The 25,187-nt window shown below is 46.4% G+C and overlaps 1 protein-coding gene across 2 annotated transcripts in view; it reads right to left on the reverse strand.

The window, feature by feature from the left end:
* The window catches only part of MCF2 (MCF.2 cell line derived transforming sequence), a 53,343-nt gene that overhangs the window by 1,195 nt on the left and 26,961 nt on the right, over positions 1-25,187 (reverse strand). The window contains exons 8-30 of one of the 2 annotated variants that reach the window (XM_066339441.1): positions 23,144-23,268; positions 22,561-22,675; positions 22,073-22,192; positions 20,761-20,952; positions 19,294-19,485; positions 18,985-19,156; positions 15,969-16,057; positions 15,312-15,400; positions 15,019-15,085; positions 13,165-13,280; positions 12,983-13,052; positions 12,561-12,653; positions 12,152-12,244; positions 11,079-11,204; positions 10,104-10,325; positions 6,649-6,741; positions 6,280-6,358; positions 5,690-5,756; positions 5,231-5,337; positions 5,040-5,152; positions 4,649-4,761; positions 3,114-3,214; positions 2,016-2,864 (exon numbers count right to left, since the gene is read on the reverse strand). In XM_066339441.1, coding sequence (XP_066195538.1) covers positions 2,812-2,864; positions 3,114-3,214; positions 4,649-4,761; positions 5,040-5,152; positions 5,231-5,337; positions 5,690-5,756; positions 6,280-6,358; positions 6,649-6,741; positions 10,104-10,325; positions 11,079-11,204; positions 12,152-12,244; positions 12,561-12,653; positions 12,983-13,052; positions 13,165-13,280; positions 15,019-15,085; positions 15,312-15,400; positions 15,969-16,057; positions 18,985-19,156; positions 19,294-19,485; positions 20,761-20,952; positions 22,073-22,192; positions 22,561-22,675; positions 23,144-23,268 — 2,607 coding nt within the window. In that variant the 3' untranslated portion in view covers positions 2,016-2,811. Of the gene's footprint in view, positions 1-2,015; positions 2,865-3,113; positions 3,215-4,648; positions 4,762-5,039; positions 5,153-5,230; positions 5,338-5,689; positions 5,757-6,279; positions 6,359-6,648; positions 6,742-10,103; positions 10,326-11,078; positions 11,205-12,151; positions 12,245-12,560; positions 12,654-12,982; positions 13,053-13,164; positions 13,281-15,018; positions 15,086-15,311; positions 15,401-15,968; positions 16,058-18,984; positions 19,157-19,293; positions 19,486-20,760; positions 20,953-22,072; positions 22,193-22,560; positions 22,676-23,143; positions 23,269-25,187 lie in introns of those variants that run through there. The other variant, XM_066339440.1, reaches the window with a different exon arrangement.

Below are 25,187 nucleotides of genomic sequence, written 5' to 3' on the forward strand. Positions count from 1 at the left end.
AGCTTTATGGCATGGAGAGCAGGCACAGGGAATCCCCCTAAGGCTTAGAAGAGTGAATTTAGCAAGCGGGATGTGTTAAATAAACTAGGAGAGGGTCTGGCATGTAGAACAGGAGCCTGTGCCCACCTTAAATCACCAGAATGGCTTGGGTAAGAAGAGACTTCAACAATAATCTGGTTCCAACCCCTGCCGTGGGTGCTGCAGTGCAGCTGAGGGGTAAGATGCCCTTCACTTCACTGACAGACCTGCCAGTGCTGCAAAGTGTCAACTCTGGCACACTGGCCACCAAGGGACATGTTTTGTCTCCTGCTCCAGTGCAGAAGAGGAGTTGGGATTGTAATGCTGGAGCCCCAACCTTCCCTGAAGTGAAGAGATAATATTGCATCTCTGTTAATTAACGGAAAAGCCAAGTCAGTTAACCAGGCAATGCCTGAGCACTTGCAAGGCAGCTCAAACTACCAACACATGGGTGAGCCTCAGCAGTAGTTACATTCTGAGTACTGCTCTTTCTGAGCACAGGTCTCTCAAGGTATTTTCTGGTTTGAGCTCTGCATGTTACCAGCTGCAACACAAAACTGTTCCTTTGTCATGCACATTAAAAAAATCCACCACGGGTTTGCACAGCAGAGAGAAAATATCTGTTTGGAGTAAGGCAGCAAGGACTCCTCTCAGACCTTACAGCTCTCTGGCTGAAGGACACCAGAAGAAAAACTCATTTTCAAGATGATCTCCAAGTCAGCCACCTTCCTCCCAGAGAACCTCACGGCTTATATCCAGACCAAGATTTACAAGAGGACCATGGATTTGTAAAGCTGGAGTGGGTGGGGAGTGAAGCATTCACCCAATACCCGCCCTGCTAACTTGAAACGGACAGCAAAAAGTTCCCTGTAACTTCATTATGATCTGTATTGACTCAACACTGGAATAATTAGCAGGAGGGGAGAGGAACAGCTTGTAGTCACGCAGGTATCAGCTATCCTTTGGTGGGCCACAGTATAAATCAAAGAATGTGAAGGTAAGGGAATAATTTATTCCATTCAGTTAAAGGCTTTGCTCTGAAAGAAATTGCAAGCCCCAGACTTGTATGAATTCTGCTATGAAATTCTGTGACTGGACATGGAGTTTTAATTAGGAGAACCTGGAGCTGAGCAATAAGACAGGCACTGCCCCCACAAAATGCCAGAACTGCCTCTCCTCCAGCACTGAAGTGACTCCAACACTCTCTAAGCTCTTGGGGACCCCACAACATGTTAGTCATGTTTACACAGCTGACATGCAAACCAGCATTTCAGCACAAACAATTCATAATCCGTGAGGGTTCTGATGCTCCCTCCTGCCCCTGCTTCACTCCACGAGCCTGGCTGCCTAATTCTGCTCTGCTATACTGGAGCAAGAGCTCCATCTTCTGAAAAAGCAGGAAAGAGCCCAGTCCAGACCATTCCCAAGGAGTCAGTGGTACAGTGTCATCTGCAGGGTGAAGTGACCAGGCCCCCAGAGTAAAAGGGAACTGCTGAAAGCAGAAGTACTGTATGAAAATCAATTTTCAGAATGCAAGTTGCTTATGGCTGGAAGGACACATTGCTGAAGAGTTCTAGGAATAGGTCTAGGAAATAGCAAGAGAACATCCTACATCATCCCCCAATATCTCCTGGAGTGTGTGTAAGATTAGAATAATGCCTCAGGACTGCAGGCATGATCAGAAACAGCAAAAGAGAACAGTCACAGGGGAAACAGAGCCTCAGTGTTCTCAGACCCTGGGACACAGCTCTGGAGAACCTGGGCAGTGATGTGGGACTCACAGGAGGCATTTTATGTGGTTCCACCCATGCAATTCCCCTTAGTTTGTATTCAGCAACTTTATAAACCAGTGTAGAGCTGACAGGCTCTAGGTTTTTGGGGGATATTATCACTGACAATGCAAACCATGGTGCATGGTTCCCAGCATCCTTTTTTTGAGAAGCATTCACAGCCCTTTTGCATAGGACCTGGTGAGAGGGGATGGCTATATGTGGAGAGAAGACCAAGGGAGCCATGACTGCATCTTGAAAACAGGGTGCCAGTAAACTCTGATCATTGGTTAGCAAACTACCCCCTACAGAAAATCAGCAAATCTTCAACCTGTGAGATTTGACTGCCCTGCAACAAAGGGGATAAAAAATACCTTCCTATCTAGGAAGGATTCACTGAAATATACCAGAAAACCATCAAGAACTAACTGGAATTTTAAGCTTGTCAGATGGCTTTCTTCATGTTCATCAAAATAACAGATTCTGACAGAAAAAAGTATTTAAAGAGAAATCTCCTTGCAAGAAATTGCATCATACAGTCATAACTAGTATTTTTTTTTTTTTTTTAATGGACTATGTGGGCTTCCTGAGCTCTTCCATCTCCAACCCTGGTCTCCCATTGCAGAGGACAGCATGATGATGAGGCAACACACAGAGCAGTCACGCTGTGGACATGGCAAGGGCAACAGGCTGCTCTTAAGGCATTTTCTTGTGTCATCTCTTATGCTTCCCTATCTATTTCTATGTACAGTTACAGCTAGAAAATGAGAAATACGGGTTTGGAGACTCTAAGCCTTTGGCTGAAACCTGGTAACCTGTTTATTATAAACTTTATCTAAGGATGGATTAACCAGCAGGCAGCAGTGAGGGCAGGAGTGAGGCAGCAGGGAGGAAGTATTGCCTTTAGAGTGCTGGGGTCAGGCCACGATGTCTTTTGCAGCAGGAGGAGATTTGGCTTAGGTACCTCCTGTTCACACGGGGTTTGAGCTACAGCAGGAGGCAAAACAGTCACGGGAATCCCTGGTCAGACTCCGTCTCTTCTCCCCGGTCTTCTACCCAGTGCTCTTGCAATGAAATCTATGTTTTTAAATGCTTGGTTTTAATTTACTAGTACCTAAAGTCTCAGAAACGTCTTAACATGTTAAACAAACAGAAAGAAAAAGCTTAGTTTACTACTTTTGCAGGCTTTCTGGAATAGCTGCTTGCTTTTCTATTTTTCCAGCAGAGGCATATGCAGCCAGATTTAGTACATCAAGTGTAATGCAAATGGCTTTAAAGACCTGATTTGAGATATGAAATATTTCTGCTAGGCGTGCTATCAAATACCTGCAACTTTGGCATTCCGAAACCTGCAGTCACCGACTACTATCTGCAGACTGTGGACAGGAATCCAGCCTTCTTTTCTTCTGTTTAGGTTTTTCACCAACCTTTGAATGACAACAGCATTAGGAACAGAACCCAACCAACCCAGAAGCAGTTTGGTGAGGGCACACTCTACACAGCTGGGAGTGCAAGCAACAATTTGTTCACACCAGGGAAGCATTTCAACAGGACCTGGCCGTGCATTTAAAGTATTCTTCCCACCTAAATTCAAGAACCTAATTAAAAAGCCTATACCTCTCTCTAGACAATGGAGAACAGGACTCTGTCTCAAGTCTGCCTGAAACTTCCAGAGATGCCAAGTGAGAGAAACTGGCTACTGAAAGAGCCAAGGGTGATTATTCTTCTTACTCCTCTGCTATTTACACTGGTAGGATGATTTTAGGTACTATAAATAAATTTAAGCCCAGGTTTAGGCAGCTGGAATTACTCATGCTCGTAAGTGACCACCCTCTGTTACAGTCAGGCAGTGAAATTTGTGCTAACAAAAAAGCCTGGTGTGAGAAATCTTTGACTGGCTCTGGCTGAAGCCCCCAGGAGTGGTGAACTTCCAGCAAACCTGAGATGCTTTGCATCTGCTTTTGCTAACAACAAACTGAATTTTTCAAAATGCCGTGGGACTAGATGATCCTTGTAGATCCCTTGCAATTGAAACATTCTATTTTATCCTATTCTGATTCCTCTTGAAGTGCAAGGGCTGTAGCTGTCAGCCAGGAATTCTGCATGGGGCATTGACATCTGTGTATTTACAGGCTGGTGCCTGCACAAATCTCACCCAGGTTCCTGCTAAAATCACCCTTCCCACACCCCAAACAAGCATTAATACACTGGGCTCCCTCCAACTGAGCCCCTGGGCTGGCTGATGAGAGCTGCTCAGAATCACCCCGGAAAGGAAAGGGCCAGAAACTTCAGCCAAATGGCTGTAGATCTCAGCCCTTCCAAACAAGGACACAATGGCCAACAGGCAGCAGGCCCAGGGCTGTTCCCAGGGGATGCTCCCAGCCAAGGAGAGAAGCAGCTGTGGGGTGTTCTCTTGTGAGCCACAGCTTTACAGACAACAGAAACAGACACTGCAGCCACCCCCAGGTGACACTCCTACAGCTGTCTGAGGGAGGAAAACGCCTGCAATTGCTCTCTGTGGCTGGTAATAAGCCCAGAGGAACAAAGCCTGGAGCTGAGCTGGTATGGGCAAAGGGAAGCACCATCTGCAGTGGGAAGCGCATGGCAAGAGGGGCTGTGAAGGTGTTGGTAAAACCCAGCTCACGCAGAGACCCATGGCAAGTGAAGTCCTGACTTGTTTCCCCAGGCCAAGCCAGTGCAGATGGCATCCAGGATTGGCAATAGGACGAATTCTCCAACTTTCTGGAGTGGTCTAGAGCCCAGTCAGGAGCTGCAAGGAGTGTATCACCAGGCTACCGACATTTCAAGGGACTGCCCTGCAGGCTCTTACAGATAAGGCAAAATAATCCTAAAATACCTACCACTGTCCCTCACCATCTTCATGCAAGAGCTGAATTTCATCCCCATTTTTCACCAGCAGGTCCTCTGATCCTCTCCTCTTGCAGTCTGCAATGGCTTTGTATTTTCCTGGAGACTGTGGTAGAGAGAAAAAATTATCTTATTTAGCTGCATTTCATATCATGCAGCTGTGATTTCTGACTGCTGCAGGGAATGTGACAGAGCCCTATCAGCTACCTTGATTAAAATTATTTCAAGAAACTGCGGCTGAGGAATCTTCTCATTCCCCAAACTGAGATATGGAAATTCTGAGAGACATGGACAAGATACATCCATTATCCAGTAAGGAAAGCAAGGGAGGATGGCTGGCTGTGGCAGCCCCCCAGGCTCTGAGGCTATCACACCTCCACCTACCAGCTGGTTCCCGTCCTCCTCCTCGGTGTCCGAGCAGTTGGAGAGGTACTGGTGACCCGACCACTCCTCCAGCCCCTCGCAGATCTCCAGGGACTGGGACATTCCTGGCCAGCCTGCAAGACAGCACGGGGCTCAGGCTGGGGACCCCAGCAGCCACAGGAACACCCCAGAGGGAGGGGAAGGGACCATACTTCTGTGGGGCTTGTTCTGGGGGGACACGAGCCCGCTGTCCAGCATCACGGGGCTGGTGCGCTCCGAGTCGTTCTCTTCGGAGCTGATGGAGGCTCTCTGCTGCTTCCTGAATGGTTCAAACAACAACAACAACAACAATCTTAGCTTTACTTCATCAATGAACGCAAACTTCACGAGGTTTTGCCAAACAGGGTGAGAAATAATACTGGTACCTCCCATTGTATGTTCCTGTAAAGATTAAGGGCTTAGTGGCTGGTTCTTGATCTTTTTGGGAGGGGAAAGGAAGTTGCTGCAGTGTCTCTGCCCTGAGTTAGAGTCCTGTCTTGGCTGTGTCCCCATCTGCAGAGGAGCTGCAGCTCAGGCTGAGCTGCCAGGCTCAAGGGTGGCCCTGGCAGACCCTGTCCCCAAGAGGTGAGCAGCAGCACAGCCCTCCCCAGAGAGCCCCACCTGGCACTCACCTGTCACCCAGCTGGGAGGAGAGAGGGAGCTGCTCCGAGCACGAGCCAGGCTGCTGCTTCTCCACTGCTGGGAGGGCAAACACAGCTTAAAATCCAAGCTTTTATTAGCAACTGTCACACTTGGAGCATTACTTTAAAAATTAGACCTTTTGTACAACCCTATTGATTTCTGTTCAGAGAAAAACAGACCTATGGACTCTTGCAAAGCACAGACTTAATTATGATTAAGGTGGCATGTTAGCACAAATCCAACACTAAGCATGCTACTGAGGACCATGATATAGTTAAAATTAGGCATCTTTTATGTATCTTCTTGAATTAAACCTATGACAACAAATTTGAAATAGTCCCCAAGGTAATGACAACCAAAACAATGTACTTCTGTGATTCATTTTCACATGAGCACCTAGTTTTTACCGTTCCAAGTTATGTTATTTCCCTGCAATGTAAGGCCTCACTCCATTATTTTGCTACCAGGCTTCTAAAAATCAATTCTCCAGTGAGAATTAGTGGAATTGAAGATCAGCAATGTGACAATAGGAAAGTTTCTGCTGCAGAGTGAAAGCTACAGAAAAATTGTTTAAATGTACCTTTTATAAGCTCTTGCTGCTTGAACAAAATTTTTCTTATTTCATTCAACCATGCCATCTTCAAATCTACTGTTTGGGCCTGGAAGAAGAGAAAATTGTCTGAATTTTGAATTAAGAGCCATCCATTATAATGTAGGAATAAAATCTTACTTTTCTATGCTGTAATTATCTGAAATCCCCTTTCTCCCCCAAAGCTACTACTAAATTTTAAACAGTCTTGATCTTTTGAAATTGATGATTCCCATTATGTTCAGGCAAGGCACAGTGGAAATTGTAGAGCTATCACTACAACCATGAAGATCAACGAGACACATTTTCTTCTCATTGCTCTGAGGATGTGCAAATACCCAGATTTCTGAAGCCACAAACCTGCACCACATACACCTCTTCTCGCCCACTGTACCAGATCTCAAATTTCCGATGATCTCCTTTCACATTCTCAGTTATTCCAACTGCATTCATCTGCAAACCCAAAACAACAAAAAATTAAACTTCATACAACCTCCCTCTTCCCTATGAATCCAGACTTTTGACTGCAAGTTAAACCTGTTTTCACTGAATTGAACATGTTTCATCAATTTTAATTTAAGTAGCAACTGGAAGTCATTATCTGTCTCATCCCTCCTGACTTTATATCAGCTGCATTTTGGATAAGCTTTCCAAAATGAATCAATGGACCTTCGGGAACATTTCATTTGGGAATCAGGGGAACTAACTGAAGCATCATCTCAGCTGCTTCTTAGCATAGAATTTCTCAGATTTGGCATATGAAGATTTATAAATACACATTATTTATCTACATACATTATTTATGCCGTATTATTCTTTATTCACTCACTAAATTCTTTGTCTTCCCTCTGTCAGTGATCTTTAAAACCTATTTGTGAAGCCCTTTAGGAGTTTGAGTTCAATGCCTTTTGGCCCCTGACCATCCCTGAAGTGGTGACAGCACTCCAAGAAGAATTAACCTTTCTTGCCAAAAGAAGGGTTAATTTTTGGGATACAGCCTGAGCTGCCCCACGCCTGGCTTCCAGGACACATGCAGGCTTGAAGCTGAATGCTGCTTTACTCACCCACCCCTTTTGATGGTCTGGATGAAAACACCAAAGGCCCAAAATCCTGCAGGATTTGCACAGTATGACCCACCTGAACCAAGCTTAAACCGTGATTAGAGACAAGAAACTCTTCAGCAACAGGAGACCTCTGACCTCCCTCCTGAACAGGCCATGAAGCTGGAAACTGCCCTAATACCTGACACTACATGAACCAGCCTCTGCCTTAAAGCAGGGTTTGCTGGTAATTGCTCGCTGATTAAAGGGCGGTCAAAAATAGCTCAAGTATCCCCCCTGCGTGTTTTGGAACAGATGTAATAATAAAGGTATCACCTATCATAAATTATTCACGCAGACTGGATTAGACAAATCCACTATAAACACAAGCAAAACCTTAGAAATAACATCTGTTCAACACTGCTGCTCCTTCTTGAAAATAGGTGCGTGCCCAGAGCTTTTGGTCTGAAAGACTTTGATGTTCTACAGACTAGGTCCCATGGACAAATGCTCTGTTCCAACTGTTTCACATGTTGGTGCCCCTTTTCAGTGACATGAACAGCCTCAGGGAGCAGGAACCAAGTTGCTCTTGACACCACAGAAACATTTAGGCTGGAAAAGACCCCTGAGACTGTCAAGCCCAGCATTCCCTGAGCACTGCCAAGGCCACCACAAACCCCTGTCCCCAGTGACACAACCACATGGCTTTAAATCCCTCGAGAGATGGGGCCCCCTCTCCCCACTGCCCTGGGCAGCTGTGCCAGTGACTGACCACTCCTCATATCCAAGCTGAACCCCCCTGGCACAATTCAAGGCCATTTTCCCTTTAGAAAGCTGGTGAGGCTCTGTTTTGATTTCATAAACACTTAAAATTTATGAAAGCTGTTGGAAGGGCAGTCTAGAGAACACCTTATCCAGTCACTGCATTTCCCAGCTCTGTGCATCTTGTTTACCTTGGCAATTTATAGAGGCCCCTACAAAACTGCCCAGGCATCAGGATATTAGAAATTTTAGATGATCTACTACAATGATGCAAAGAACAAGTGCCAGGAAGAGACAGATTTAAGGTCTGTTCATTCAGGTTAGTGGATTTCAAAATTCCATTTCCTCCCCTTGCCCAGGATTTACTGTCAGCTGTTGGATCACTGCAGTGCAGACCAAGCTGGGTTAGTGCAAAGCTCTGGGATGGTGTTCATCTGCATCAGTCTCCACGTGGCACCAGGCAGATTTACCTGGCACTGCAGTCACCTGCATGCTCTAGGTTACTGAATCTCAGCTGAAGAGGTATTTACCACTGCTCATTTCACAGAGGATGCAGAATATTATCCTGAGGGTTTCTTTGGTTTGTTTCATGGATGAGCTGTTACACAGCATCTACCCAACAGCTCATTTCAATCCTGAATCCCCAAAAAACAGTGCTGCAAAGAAAAATAATTTCCTGATGCTTTGGAACATGGTTTGGTGGTGGATTTGGCAATGATGGTTTGACAGTTGGACTCCAGGATCTTAGAGGTCTTTTCCAATATCAATGCCTGTGATTACAAAGCAAATAAATGTCGAGGCCAAGGATTTTACCCTCAGTACAGCAATTCTCAAAACATATGTGTGCAGATGTAACCCTGTCACATCCATGGATTCTCTAACTCCAACCTCTGTGTGTGAACACAAACAGCTGGAAAATGAGTCCTCTCGAGGCAAAGGAAAACTGTGGACACATTGCCTGGACTCCTGAGTGCAGGATTTTCTCCTCTGAGCTGCATTTCCCCCTGGCCACCTCTTCAGTCCTTTCAAGAGCACGTATGGTAAAACCAGAACTGCGGGGGAAACAAGCTCTCCTGAAAGAGAATTCTGCTGTTTGGGGAAAACATTGGGTACCGAAACATATGGCCTGAGACTTGTTTTTATTACGTAATTTGTAATGTGCACCAGAGCTGAACAGACTTCTCTGCTGTCTGACTTGTTTTCTGACTACTTATAGCAAATCTCTCCCCAGACCCCACTGAGACCAGAGATCTGCTCTGTCTCCAAATTCTCAGTTTTCCCTAATGTAGCATATATATCCCCATAGTTTTAATTTTTCAAGAAAAACAAGGCAGAGCACTGGGAAAAAAAAATGCTGATATTAAAACTGCTCATCACACGCAGTATGCCAGAAGGTCTCTTTTAGAGCAGCACTTTGGGAATTTTATTATTGATAATAGTCACCATTTATAGGGTTGGGACAGTTGTTTACATCCCTCATATTTTGCCATAGGCTACCCTTGTCATCTGATAATTGTCCTTTCAGCTGCAGTTGGAGCCTGCCAAAGGAGAAAGGAACGGGGAGGAAGGAGAGTTAACCCTGCATTTTCCCCTGGGGTGGAAAATAGGGGTCAGGAGCAGCCAGGCAGAGCCATGGGGGCTCTCTCTCCTCTCCCAGGTGGGCTGGGGAAAACAAAATGCCCTTCCATAGCCTCACCCACTCCTGGGACACGGGCTGGAGCAGGGGGCCAGCACATCTGTACCCCTGGCACTGCACAGCTCCATTTCCTTGGCAGAGTCACAGCTGTGACCCCGAGTCTGGGGCGCTCCCAGCTGCTGCCTCAGCTCGAGTTCGCTCAACCAACAGCCTGCCGTGGACATGGCACACCCCTGTGAGGCATCCCAGCCCTCACAGCAGAAAACAAGCCACCATGTCAGAGTAAAAATCCCCTCTGGCTCTGCAGAACTACTGGTCTGCAACATACACGGCTGTGTAAAACACCCTCACTTCCATAAACAAAAATGAAACCTTACTTTCAGAAAGTGCTTAAAGCTGTAAGATGAGGTTTTGTCATATCCATCCCCGTGCTCCTCTCGCTTCTTGCAGAAGACCAAGGCTTTCTCATACAGGAAGAGGTGCCTCTGCATGGGCTTGAACCTGGCCAGATCCTTCATTTTTGTTGGCCCTTTTCGGTGTCCTGTCCAAACACTGAAAGATCCCTGCATCAATACTTTCCCCAGTTCGCTCAGGTCACCCTGGGGAGAGCATGACAAATAAAAAAAAGAAAAGAAAAGACGTCAATGAAAATGTGAGAGGGCTCTCCAAACAATGATGGGACACAGGGCCAGCTCTGTTCCAAGGCACGTCCCTCTAAGAATAGTCTTCCTGGAATGATCAGAGGATCTTTTGGGACTGATGACCTGGTGCCAGGGGGGAAGCACAGCTCTCAGGCAGGGCTGCAGCTAGTCCAGAAACTCAGAAACTGGAAGAACTAAAAAGAATGGAAACCATCCAGCTCCTATGGAAGAGCATGTCAAAGGCTCTGGCTACTTTAGTGGGACAGGGAAGTGAGATTTGAGCCTGAACTGAGGTATCAGAAGATGGAATTCTCCAGGAGGCCTGGCCTGTGATCAGCAGCTTCCCTGAAACCCTAGGAAAGACAACCACTCACATGGGAAAGGTTCAAAATCAGCCTCAGAGCGTCGTTTGTTAAATGCTGAATGGGAAATGCTACAAAAACGCCCCGGGTGAGTTATTGGGTCAGCCGTGAGAACACAAAGGGGCACACTGGAAAAATACTCCAGAAAACCACAAGGTGGCAACTGTGGGCACTGTGCAGCTCTGGATATTCCCAAACCCCTGAAATCAGGTGGAAGATTGTCACCTTTGAGGGCTCCCTGATCCCATTCCCTCTGTAGCTGTTCTCAGCTCACACATTCTGGACCCCATCCACTCCCAGGGCATCACCTGGCCTTGTGCAAGGGCTCTTATTGCTCAGATCTACTCACATCATATCCTGTGATTGAAATCTGATGCATGGAGTCATTGACTGACTTCAGCAAATCCAACATTGCAACCAGAGCTTCTTGAAGTTCCTGAACTCCATCACAGCTCGTGCTGTACTTTAGCAGCTCCTGAAAATAGAAATAGGAGAGCACGTGTTTGCACTTGAACAAAGCAGATTTTTCCACCTTGCCCAAAGTTTCCAATGCCCAGAAGTGACCTACACTGAGTTTCTTTTTTCATGTCACTGGAAAAAAGGCTCCCCCTGAAGCACAGTCAGTATGAGGCGTGGAACAGGTCAATGAGGCCTGTTTTCAGTCTGTTTCCTTAAGGATGGTATCAGCATAGAGCAGCACCAGATTCTTCTGATGCCTTTGTGTTGTGTCTTGGTAAGATATGGGAAATAAGGCTCAGGTTTTTCATTAGCTACCAATATGCCCTCAAATGAGCTTGCAGCAGGTGACTGTCTTCAGACTGGCAGACACAAGGAACAGAATTTATAAAATCCAGAGCCTTCAAGTCAGTAAACGGAAGACAGAATTTTACCACTGAGATAAAATTAGTTTAATTTCAAATCTTCTATGCCCACCTAGAGCTGTGTGTATACTCATTCCAGAGGCTAGAAGGTGATTCAGAAACTACTGCCCAAGTGTTACTCCTGCCTTACAAAGTGAGAATAACAGCACTGCCCTGCCTCAGATGGGGGACACAAGAATAAATGCATTGAAGATTACAGGTGCTATCAACACCTGAGGAGAAGGAGAGATACAACAATATATTTCATTCATCAGATTCTCATTATCATCTCTGGCTCGGTTTTCTTACAAGCGCTTCTGTAATTTTGCATCTCTGAACAGATTCAAACGTCTTTCTCTCCCTAAAAAATGGCTTGTAAAAAGCACTTGTTCCTTTTTCAGGTATGTGAACATTCATCTTCTCTGGAAGTCACTTCAGGAGAGGCCAAGATAAGCAATATGTCATCCAAAGGTCGGTGCTGATTTACAGGTAACCTTTAACTGAAAAATAAAACAAATCTAATCTATCTGCTGATGCCCTTTGAAAGCAGAACATGAAATACCTTCAGAAGTAACTGGTATTTTGTCAGGCGCTGCACTGGTTTGAGCAGATAGGAATCCAGCCCGAGTTTGTGCTCTAATTTTCTTTGGCATTCCTGGAACAGAGAATTCAGACTACGTAAGTTTTGCACCATCTGAAAATACTTATTCCATTAGCACGACCATGGGGTTTGATGGCTTCAGAGATTTCATGTCAAAGTGTTGGATGGTACCCACAACTAAAGAAATAGTATAAGAATAACAGCGGATCTGCCTGGTGCTCCTGGGGTACAAGGAACTCCAACATCTCTTTGTGTGCATTTTTCACACAACACTAAACACAGCGCAGGATAACTGTGGGCTGTTGAGGAGGGTGCTCAGGACAAGGGAGGGTCCAGGGTGGTGCCTGCCTGGGCAGGAGAGGCAGCTCACCTGGAAGAAGGAGCTTTCAGAGCACTGCCTCCACAGGGACTCGGAGCGGGGCTTGTTCTGGCAGTACTTCTCATACATCTGGAAATCCTCCCGCTGCAAGGCAAGCCAAGAGGCAAGTCACCCTCAGGGACCCAGCCCTGCTGGGCACCAGAGGAGGCCAACACCCAGACTGTGTGTGCTTTCACCTCTGCTGCCAACCTCAATGTCCAAAAGTGACAGAGTTTGGGTGAAAAAGGCACAGCTGGGGATCACAAGCTGTGGTCACGATGGCTGCTCTGCCCCATCTCTGCTGGCCTGGCTGCTGGTCCTAAGGGTCAGGAGCCTCCCACTCAACCAACATAACTGAGGTGTTGCAGAGTGCAACAAGCCAGGGGAAACACTGGCCTTCGAGTCTGCTTTAATCGTGAAAATGATTCACCCACCCTGTCTAGGAAACAACATCCCACTCTCTCGGGTGCTCCCAGGCAGTTTTCCAAACTGTGCAGGAAAATTCTGCAAGAGATGGGAGAAGGGACAAAAACGCAGCAGTGAGCAAGGTGAGGTTTGGGTATTCCAGCATTGCGAGGGATCAATCTGGTGAAAAGAGAAGAGAGCAACACCATACTTGTTGTGGAAGTCATAGATCTCAGGCATGTTTCCAAAGAGAACGTCCTTCCTGTTCCTCAGCACGGGGGGCAGGAGGATGAGCATGGCAGGATTATCCATCTCAGCTCTGTAGCCCTGCCAGATGAAAAAGGGCTCATCACTCAGCTGCCATCTCCTCAAAGGCAGATGAAAAGGGGACAGGAGCACACTTTCAATATGATCTCTCAGTTTCTAAGTGCAACATCCCTTTTATTCCCTGTTTTTTGGTCTCTAAATCCCTGTCTTTCAGCACACGGTGTTGTGGTCCAGAAGGGAATAGCATGGGACAGTTCCCGTGGGGCTGGCAGCACTGCAGAGATGCTCCCAGCTCTCCAAAGGCAAATCAGCCTGGCTGCAGGAGAGGACCCACAGGAATAATTGTGTGGGGAGAACACACCTTGCCCGTGACCATGGGACACAGGAGGGGCAGTGCGTGTGTGCAGAGTGCAGTTCCACTCAGCCTCACCAGAACCAGGGCAGGAGGTGACCCACAGGCAGAGACAGCCTCAGATAAAATCAGAAATCCATGGGCTTTTTGTCCCTGTACAAGACGTGCTGAGCACCTGGGTCTTGCTCTTCTCAGTGCTTCAGGAATTCTGGGCTTGTGGCTCCACTTGCCCCTTGAAATCTCCCAAACTGGGGAGGAGCTGGAAGGGACAACACTGAAGTACAAACTCTTGGGTGGAACTAGGCAATAATGTAAAGCTCCACGAAGTAACAGCTCATCACTGCACCAGCTATGGCAGATTTCCTACCTGCAGTGCAGGGAGAAGGCAGGGCCAGACTCAGCACCACCAGGGCAAAGAGGCCCCCAAGAATGCCACTAGCCACAGCTCAGGCTGGCCCTGCTGGTCACCAAGGACTGCACAGAGCTGAGGCCCTTTTGACATGAGCAGCAAAAATGTGTTCAATATGTACAGCACATCTCCTTCGGCTTTGCAAACTAATCTCTCACATTCACTGTGGCTGGAATCAATATTCCTCATACTAAGCAGGCATTTTGTAGTTGATTAAGGATGCAATAGATGATAAGTATCTGGAAAATTAGTCATTTTTATTTAAGGCCAGCAAGCAGGCTTGCCTCTTTAAAGGAAATACTATTTTCAGAAAACTGAAGTCTATATGTCCATTTTTCTCTACCTAGACTCAATGTGCACAGCAATAAATTTGTGTACCTGCCAACAGCTTCATCACAGAGAGTGTGGTTTAACAAAAACCCCAATCAGCCCAGGGAAATTATGTGTAACTACCTGCAGTCCAACAGATTTATATCCTGATTGCTCCTGGGTGAGAGAAATGTGAGGGGGGGAGCTATTTAACAGCCAACTTGTTTTGGCCATCAGCAAGAGTTATTTTGGAATAAAGTAGTAATGTCTAAAATGACAGTATGAGAAATCATTATCTGCTTTCTAAAGTAATATGCATCATACAGTCATGAACTTCACAGTACTGAGACAGAATTCTCCCAAGGATAAAACACAAGCTGCTTCCTTTTGTCTCCTAAAGGTAAAGGAAATTAGGGAACAGTAAAAAAACCCAGATTTTTGTATATTTTGCAGGCAGTGCTAAGGCTAATTACCAGTGCTTTTGTGTACAAACAGAAGGATTCTCCTTCACTGTAGATGAAAAGCTCATCCTGACACCAACTGTTCCTGCAGATGCCTCCAACAAAGAAAACCTAAGGAGCACACTTGAGTATTTATGACTAGATGGGGATCTGACAGTGTGGTGGAAACCTGCCCTGTCACATCTCAGCTCAGTTGACAGAGTGGCAGGTGCCCTTTTGTGCAAGTCACCAGGGAACAGTAATGAGCAACCTGGAGAAGTCACTCACCGTCAAAACAGTGAAGAGCTCCTCCACATACACTCTCTCTGTCTCTATAAGCTCATTTATGACATGGCTAAAATGAGAAAAAAAACCAGAAGTGCATTATTTTCATGTCTATAAAAAGCCCCACAGGTGATCAGTGCAGTTCAAGAGCAAAACATTGTGTGATCTCTTTAATAACCAAGAGGTAAAAGCACAAGGGATGACACCTGGGTCAGGCTGGAGGAGCACAGGGATGGGGCAAGGATTGGTCAGAAATAAACATCACCTCAGGTGATGTAAATGGGGTGAGTGCTTACCCTTTCAGTATATCTAAGCTGTCGTCACTGTCTGAAATAAAATACTGCAAGGAATTTCGCTTCTCCTGATAGTCGTGCATGACTTCGATCTGCAAGAGAAATGGGATGCCCTGGGAGGAGCTGCAGGAAGAGCCCTGCAGGGGCAGGAGCAGCCCAGCCCCTGGTGCCAGCCAGGAAACACTTTGGGGGAGGATAAAATGTCCCTCCTTACAAGAACCCTCGGGCAGTAAACCTTAAAATGGAATAATATGTAATGTTATTCCCAGAAATTACTCTCCTACATAAAATCTGGAAATACTGGTAACATAATTTATTAGTGAAGAGGCCAGAGAACAGTTTCCACAGGGGAAATATCTGCGAATGGGAATATTTCCTAATACACACCTCTGTTATGTAAGAAATAAGCTCAGGGAATAACACACAGGAAACAGTTTTATGGATACTGGAAAATCAATCTAAGATAGAGCTCAGGTGTTGGACTAATCCAACTAAACCACATGGATATAAAAGGGTTTGGGTTTGCTTGATTTTTTTGTAAAGGAAAAAGGAAAAAGAAAATAAAGAAAGCATCTCCAAATCCAAAGTACACTCAATCTTTCAAGCAGTTTCAGGTCTTCGGTGTATAAAACTAACTCAGATTTCTTGAATAATTTTTACCTTGCGAGAACTTGGAGTTTTTCTTGAAGTTTTCTTCCCAGGGAGAGAGAGATCAAATGAAAATTTCAAACTGGAATTAAAGTCCACACCTTGGGTAGAAAAAAGCAGAATTACATAATGTACATCTATAGCGTAGGAGATTCTTCAGACAGAAACTGAAGAAAAATTGAATACACTTTAGAAATAAATAATTAGTTAGCTAGTCCTAATAGCAAACTGACAAAATAAAGGGTATTTATCCCAAACAATACTGATTCCACATAGCACGTCACACGGTCATAAAGGCCACAAAGTACAAATATTTAGAAAAAACAAGATTTCCACTAAGGAAACACAGTAATCAAAACCTAACAAAGTCTCTGAGGCCTGAGCATATGACAACAGCAAAAACAACAAAAGCAAATAAACTACAAAAAAGAACATCCCCTTCTAGGACACTGTTTTAAAGTCCTTTTATGAAAATAGGGCAAGATGCTCGGCTGTAATAAACTGTTTCTCCATCTAGCACAAATTTATTGGTATTGTCAGTAATTACAAGTTGTAATTCAGCTACAGGGGTAAACTAGAAGCTTCAAAATAAAGGCTCTATGTCTCCAATGAGTTGTATGACACCATTCCAATATTTTATAAGAAGAAGGTGGATGTGCTGGAGAGAGCCCAGAGGAGGCCATGGAGATGCTCTGAGGGTGTGGAGAGCCCATCCACAGCTGGGGCAGCTGTGGGATCCAGCTGTTGCAGGTTATCACAGCCAGGCCTTGCACCTCCTGGTGCAACCAGAGAGCTCTGGAGGCTGCAGACAGCAGAGGTGTGCCTGGGCTGGGGCCCATCACACAGGGCAAGACCCAAAAGAGGTGAGGAGCTGCCAGAGGTCCTGCTCAGGGGCTGCCCCAGGAGGAGGGGAACACAGATGTGGAGCTGGGTGGGAGATGGGCACCAGCTCCTCTTGCAAGAGTGACTCTGATGCCTTAAGTTTTATCCTTCCTGTATCCCAGGTTCTGTGGTGCCCAGGGGCAGCTCTGAGCTCACAGTCAGTGTCACTCAGCTCTGCACACAGCAGGGACACAAAACAAATCCTTCTCCTGCTGCACACCAAGGACAACTTTCAGCCCCAAAGCACAAACAAGGGTGGGCTGGAGGAGGGACAAGAAGGATGGGACCTCACAGCCTGGAGCTGGAATGGGACAATTCAACCCCAGAATGGACCAAAACTATAAAAGTGTGAGAGAGACCTTGTGACTGTTTGTCCATTTTGTGACCATTTTGGGAGCATTTTGGGAGCATTTTAGGTCCATGTTGGGTGTGGCCCTGGCCAGGCTCTTGTCCTGCCCAAGGTGTATCCTAAAGGCCTAAAGGTTTAAAAATTAGAACCACATTTCTCAGACAGGCTTCAAATCCAGGGCAAAGATAAAAGAGGAAGCATCTATCCTCAGACAGAGACAGAAGGGGGGGAAAGGGGCGTAGAAACATAAGAAAGAAAGGAATAGAGGACAAAAGTGATGTGTTCAGAGTTGGTCTGGTTTCAATCCACACCATAAAACCCATCCATCTCAAAGCACTCCCAGCAGAGCTCAGCATGTGCCTTTGACACTGCCCCTCACGCCAGCAGGCCTGCTGCAGTTTGATGTTTGGTATCAAACAGACTTTATTAAAAAGCTCTCTTGTCATGATCTATCCAAAGAGGAGCCTTTTGTCTTTCCCACACTTGATCATTGCTTTCAGGCAGAGGATTAATGGAGGATACCTGTGCTTTGCAGGTGACTGAGTGCCTCTGCTGGAAAAACTTGCATCCCACAAAGGCATATGAAGTAAGTCCAGCTGACTGATGATGATCTCACAACATCCCACAAAGGTGGCCACCACTTTACCCTACTCTTTAGGTCAATAATTTGTCTTCAACCCTCTCCTCTTCCAAGAAAACTGGAAAAGCTGTGTTAGGTAAAATGGGCAATGCTCTAGTTTAAACACACAGAGATCTTGTACTGATTGGGGAAATGGCTTCAGAAGGTAATGTGCTTTAGAGAGGGTGGCATCAGCCTGGGAAGAGGAAATCTGGGATTTATTTGCTGCACTGGCCTGCATCTTGAGTAGTTTAATTTCCCTCAATGCATCCAGCTTCATTCCCACTGCTCCATTTGGCTATTTACATTTCTCATTCCCTGAACTGCTTTGGCTACAACTCACCATAACCAATATTTGTTAATTCTTCATAAAAAACTTGTGTTAAAACACAAATGTTTAATTGCTTTTATGCTGTCAGATCACTGAATTTAATATTCTGACATAATTTAGCAAGTCCCTGGTTGAAAATACATGGATGCTACTTTGGAATCTCATTTAATTCTGCCTGATACACTCAGGGCTGCCAAGGATGAAAGTTCTAATGTTATCATTTAAAGCTAACATGGTGCCACATCCCATTACCAAAACTAAGGCAGAACATTCAGTGACCTCAGTTCAGTAAGAATTTGTACCTTTACGGGCATTAATTATTCCACAGCTGGGATTTAGGAAAGACACCCTGAAGGAATCCAAAGGAGTTGAGCATCCAGCTCATTTTTGTTGAAGAGATTTGAGCTCCTCATTTCTCCAAGCTCCTTTGCAAACATCAGTCTAACTTTATGTCAGTTCCAGCTCAATACTGCGACAGAAAATAGGCAAGCTAATAAATTTATGAACCTTGCCCTTTTTCCCTTGTGGTATTAATTCACCAGTTTCCAGCCCAGCAAGGATGCCAATAAAACAGAACTGGAGGTGTGCACTATTTACAGATCTTTTTTACTGACCCAGAAGTGGAAACAAATAACAAGCAACCAGCTTCATCCTTCACACAGGTATAGGGACATTGACACAAACATTGGAAAGTTAATAAATCACCTGCTATATATTTAACACTATCCAATAACTCTGCATCTGCCAGCAAGGTTTAGTTAGCTTCTCAAAACCATCCTCAGCCTTACTCTTCCTGCCGCAAAGCAAAATGACCAGCTGAAAACACCAGGATTCCACACCACCTTACCATGTTTAGGGGAGAACAAGGGTGACTTTGAGCGGGGTGGGTTTTCTGGCCGGGGAGCCACCAGCTGGACGGGCCGCACGTGTTTGTCCAGCAGCTTCCTGAAGCAGGACTGCCTGTTCCCAAACATGCTGCGGACGTTCTCCAGCTTCACCTGCACGGCCTGGATCTGGCACTGCAGCAGGGGGTGGACACAGACACACAGGGTCACCATCCACTGCACCTGACCCAAGGCACAGCGCTGCAAAGGTGGCAGCACTGCCACAACCCTGCTCCTCGCTCGTGGCACGAGGAACTGGAGGCATTGCTTACCTTCAGCTCAGGTGTTAACACCGACTCAAAATCGTAGTGTAGGGCTTGGGGATCATAGTTTAAGTAGGCCGAGGAGTTTTCCAGAAATCTTTCTATGTCCTGGAGTGCTTTCTGAGCGCCTTCCTTAGACTGGCACTTATCCATCTGCTGGTTGGCGAGCAGGTAGGCACCTTCATCACAGCACTGCAGAGCCTGGGGACAGCACAGGCAGGGAGGCCTCAGTGGTGCTCCACTGCAGCCAGGTTCTCATGAGGAATATCCCTGACTGGATCTGGATGCAGCTAAACAGCACCCCCAGAGACCTCAGCACTCACTGCGGTTTGAATAGAAAGCAGAAAGTCCACATTTTTTCTGTAAGGTAACTGCAGTCCTCCACAGACCCAGCCAAGCTGTTCCTACGTGTGCCTGGCTAAAATCAGTGCTGTGCCTGACATGGAAATACCAGTGCACAGCTGACCCCAGTGATGAGTCTCAAGCTGGGAAAGCTGAGCTGGGCACTTTGGAGCTCACAGGGAGACTCAGGTGTCTTGAGGCTCAGTGCAGACCTGAGCTGGGGCTCACTGGCACTCACACACTGTGGTGTGCACAGTGAAAACATGATGGGATGGGGATGAGAAGATGCTCCAGCCAAGAGCAGCAGAGAATCTTCAGTGCTGTGAATGGGAAAGGAGACACAGAGAGCAGGACCATGCTGTGCTCCAAGCTAGACCCTGGGCACCAACCAGGCTTGCAAGGAGCCCAGGAGAGGCCCCTGTCCTGCAGCTGAGAGGCATCCAAGGACCTGTCTGTCCCCACAGATCAGCACAGTGCTGAAGTGGAGCACACAGAGAGGAAAAATGAGCTCCCCAGTTCCCCGAAACAGGGAAATGGAACAGGGTCAAAAATCACTGTTTCTCTTAATTGGCCTCAAGCACATTACAGCCGTGTGCCTTCTGGCCTAATTAGCGTGAATTTTGCCTAAATGAATATTTGATGCTGATTAAGATATCAAAGAGCATTGGAGCCACATGATTCCACTTCCATGCTAGAACACAGCAGCTGTGCCTATCTACCAATCTGTCACCTTATTTTACATTCAGCTATGTTCATTCTTAATAAATTGCTCAGAAAAAAGGGCTGGAGTTTATGTGAAGGTGTTACCTCTGTTGCACTGGACATGAAAAACTCCAAAGTCAATCAATACATGGATGCAGCATGAAAGCATGACCAAGAGCAGCAGCTGAACTCGGTGTTCTGTGGAGATGCCCACCTCTTTCTGCTGCCCTCACAGCACCAGCAGAATACCTGGTGTCAGCAGTTTGCTGACTTCCCAGCTACAGGAGGGGTGTGGCACTCCTCCAGCCTCTGGGGAACACCTCCCTGCCATTAACTGCTGAAGAAAAGCTGCAAATTTCAGATGCTTCCAGCTAAGAGTTGAGGCTCACTCCACGGAGAGTCTCCTCAGAGCACTGTGCCTCTGAACTGTACCTGCTGAAGGCGGGTGTGAAGCTCCAGGGTCTTCTGCAGGTGCATCTGCTTCCTCTTGATCTCCTCGGACAGCAGGTCGGAGTGGTGCCGCAGCTCGTTGCACTGCTGGCAGATCAGGTTCAGGGCATAGTGGTGGTTGGCTGCCAGCTGGTGCCCGTGCAGGATCACCACCTGAGCCTTCCCAATCAGATCCTGCAGGGGAAGGCAGAGCAGGCATTGCACACTCACAGAAACAATGCCAAAGTGTCCACACGTACCAGCGTGCAGCATCGCCTTACCACATTTCAGGCACTCGAGGAGATCACTGCCATTAGGAGTGGCCAGCACGGGTGGCTGATGCAGGATAAAATGGTACCCACCAGCTGGAGAGAAAAACCTTTGCTATCCATGAAGAGGATGAAGAAGAAAACAGTATTTCACCAGACTGGCAATGCCCCGAGTGCCTGCTGGCAATGCATCACTGCCCCCTCAGTTCAGGGAACTGCACCCTGAATAAACCACAGCTGAAACCCAGTTTAGGCCCACTGTGCTCACAAGCATCAAAGGGAATTGGAGAAGTTTAGGTTTATCCTGATGCCAAGAACACACCATCTCCTCTGCACACCTTAGTGTAATGGTCATGGTTTCTCCAGGGCTGGCTTTCCACTGGGATTTGCTGCTGCACCTTGCCTGCCTGGTGTTTTGATCCTCCTCCCTCTCCCCATAAACACTTCTTCCAAATGGCCAGCAAGCCTCAGACCCTACTCTACAACTCTTCTCTGTCCAGATCCCTCTGTATTTCTCTGCTGACCCTGCCCCACTTGCCCAGCACTTCCCTTTGCAAAGGTCATATCCTTAGCTGGGCTCCTGTGAATCATTCCTCTTCCCTCTTCTTTCCCCTACATCTCTTAGTCTTCACCCATATGTTATGTTCAAGTCACAGACATGTCAGGATGCAACTTTTTTTGCAACGCCATGTGTCTGGTAACAAGTTTCTGCCTATTAGCACAGCCAAAGCACTTAAAATATAAATAATTCTCCTTCCAGCTCATTAAATCCCACGCCTCCCCCACGTTCAGACATTTATCTGTTCCGGATTTTCACGGTGGCTCAGCAATTTATTTTCACTGTGATAATTAAATACCCTGTTTCTGGCTTTCAGAGTGATCACACCATTGCTGCTCAGAGCAGAGACATGAAATCGATCCTCTCGTGCAGCACTTACCAACAAATTACACCAGGACCAGGTAATGTCAGCAAACACCTCCCACCACAAACACTGAATGTGGCTCCCGTGTTTCATGAGCGCTTCCTCTGGGCAAGGTTATCTCACCTGAGCCATGCCATCGAAATGATCCAGGTCCTTGAGCCTCTGCTTCACTTGGGGGATGCTGTCGCCAGTGTCAGGCAGCTCTGCCTGCTGACCCATTAAAAATTCAATGGCATTCTTGACCTAGACACAAAGAGAAGAAGAACTGCTGCGAAAGGATACAAAGCACAGGCAGGAAATCATTCTGAGCACAAAATTAATCACACTCTAAGAGCTAAGATTGCTAAATCCAATAATGCAACTAGTGCCCAAGAACTAATTTCTAAATTCTAAGATGCTTTCATCAGCAATATTCACGTGGCTGCAGGGCAGTGATACCTAAATTAGCTCTCAATGAGGAAGCACAGCCATCTCCCTAAGCTACCCAGCCCTGCCACAGTCAAGGAACAGCAGCATAAATTAAACACTCTCAAAATAAAAAGCAAAAACAACCTTCTCTCCATCAGATCTCCAACTCTCCCTTCTGCCAGTGGAAGCACATCTGATCCTACCTCTTGAAAACTTTGCTCAAACTTCCAGAGTTGTAAATATTGTTCCATTTTTAACTGGTGTTTTTCCCAGAAGCCATCAAATGCAGTCTCCATCTCACGCAGCTGACCAAGCAACCTTGGGCACAGGAGAGGGACAGGATTGGAACAATTTGCAAACAGAGGACAAGCAGAGGTGAACAAGACCTAGAGATCACTTACACAGGTCTTCTGGACCCAAGGTCTAAGAAGAAGCCAACAGACATGTACATATGACTTGAGATGATCTCAGAGAGAGATTTAGTGAAATCATCCCTGCAGAGGACAGCATCTGTGTGAAGCAGCTGTTGCTATCTCCATTTATCTGGGTAAAACCTGGGAGCCTGGCATGGGAGAACCCTGCATCTGCTCCACAGCCTCATCAAAACAGGGGGGATAAAGATCAGAGCAAGTCAAAATCATTAGAGAAGTCACCCAGCAATTTGATGGGCTGGAGCAAAATTCTGGTATCTTTGTCTTTGATAGGTGACCTAAACAACACATCCACACCTAAACAATTTGAGTGTTCCCACTGAAAAATCAGGGAAATTACTCCAATTACACTCACCGATTCACAGTCTCCCAGTCCCCAGGCCTCTCTTGCTGCTGGTCCTCACTGCATTCCCCAGAGTCAGGCTCTTCAAAACTGCTCAAAAGCAAGTTTCCCTCTTTTGTGACTGCTGTAATCTCTTCCTGCATAACACAAAACATTTCTCATTCAGGCTACTCATTGGGAGGTAAGGATAAGCCATTCTGTGTTTCTCCTGCCTTGGTTTCCCTGTGTGAAACAAACCAATTCCCAGCAGACCTAAGGGCTCCCAGCAGATGTTTTAGTCCTCTTAACACAGAATTAGCCCCTGGAGCTGCACCAGGCTGAGCCATGGACACCAGCTCAGCTGGAAACTGGCACACATTAATGCATCAGGCCACAGAATTATGCAGGAGCAGGCGGCCAGCACTGCTCCAGCTCCCTCTTGATGAGCAGGTGGTGGTGCTGTGAGACATCTGTCCACAAGTTCGTGTCCTCAAGCAAGGTTTTCCACAGCTTGAAGGCTGTGCTTCTCCATCCAGGTCAGGAGAGGAGATTGAGATTGTAAGAGGAGCATTCCATGGGGGAAGAGAGCCAGGACTGAGCTCACATAGCACCACTCACTGCAACCTCTACACATAAAACCAACTCTGCCAACACAACCTCTGCCCAGGGGAAATTTAAACCCTTGGTGTCATCACTGGCATCAGCTGAGGTGCTTCGTGCTGGGTGGGGTCAGCCCCAAAGCAAACGTGTGCATTGAGTCTATTTTCTGTATAACTGTTTTCAGGAAGAAAGAGGCCAAACACAGAAATGAGGAGGGAGGAAACACGTGGAGCAGATTAACTGAGCTGCCCTGAAGGAGTGACCTGTGTAAGGTTCCATTGGAGAGCCAAGTACTGGAGGAGTAAGAACCCATTCTAGATGGCCACGTTTCTACTGCAAGAGAAACAATGGCAAAATCTCCTCAGGGAGAAGCTTCAGAAAGCCCAGACTTGCTTAAATGCCTGCCTGCCCCAGACAGCTCACAGCAACCTAAACACAACATCATCCCCAGGGCAGCAGCCCAGGAACAGGGCACAGCTCAGGAGCTTCCCCCCTCCCACAGTGTCCCTCCAGTCTGCATCCTGTCACTAACACACCCTGGAGGGTGACCACAAGGCAAAGACCCTGTCTCCTTTTGACACTGCCACAGGCAGGAGACTCAGAAGAGAAGAGGAATGATGCAGTGTGTTTTAGACTGCAGGGGGCTGTTATTTCATCCTCTGACACCTCTCCGGACACCCATGCTCCTCTTTTAATTCAAAGCCATTCGTTATCCATAAAGAAAAGTGGCCTGACTGTCAAACAGGTGGTATCTTGACTTTTTCTGTTCAGAATATCAATGGGGTTAATTTCTCAGTATCTCTGTTTAATTAATTTCTGTCATTTTTTTCATTGTGCTTGCTGCCAGTTTCTGTTCAGCATCACAGCTACATAAAGCATTCTGATTGACTAATTATTTGAATTCAGGAATCAACTGTACCAGTCTTGGGGTTGTCATGAGAGAGCTTGCTGTTACCACAATCTGTGCACCGTTTCTCATCTGCTTTTGTGCTTCATGGTCTTAGAAGGAACAAAAGAAAAAAGCCAACAGGCCTCATTTCAGACAAAAGCCAACGAGTGGTTTTGATATTTGAAATTAATAGATGAGGAATTAAAAGCAACAGATGGCTTGTGCTGAGCGCTGCTGTCCTTTCTACGCAAATGGAAACACGTGATGTGCTTTATTTCTCCACAGAGAAAAGTGGGCACTGCTGACTGGTTTATCCACAGACCTACACTGTGGAGCTGATATTTGCCCCCTGCACTGTGGCCACAATCCTCAGCACGAAGCTGAAGTCCCTCAGTCATGTTGCAGCAGATGTAACTGCTATTTTACATTACTCTCTTCATTTTCAAAGAAGAGATGAAGGCCCATTGACAGTGTCTATAATGATACTGTCTAAACATGCACACATGTATTTATGCCTACACACAGCACAACTTGGATGACATTTTCAGTATTTCTTAGGGGCAGCTTTCTGGGAACTCGCTGCCACAC

This window comes from Sylvia atricapilla, chromosome Z (assembly GCF_009819655.1).
Source record: "Sylvia atricapilla isolate bSylAtr1 chromosome Z, bSylAtr1.pri, whole genome shotgun sequence".
Lineage (NCBI taxonomy): Eukaryota > Metazoa > Chordata > Aves > Passeriformes > Sylviidae > Sylvia > Sylvia atricapilla.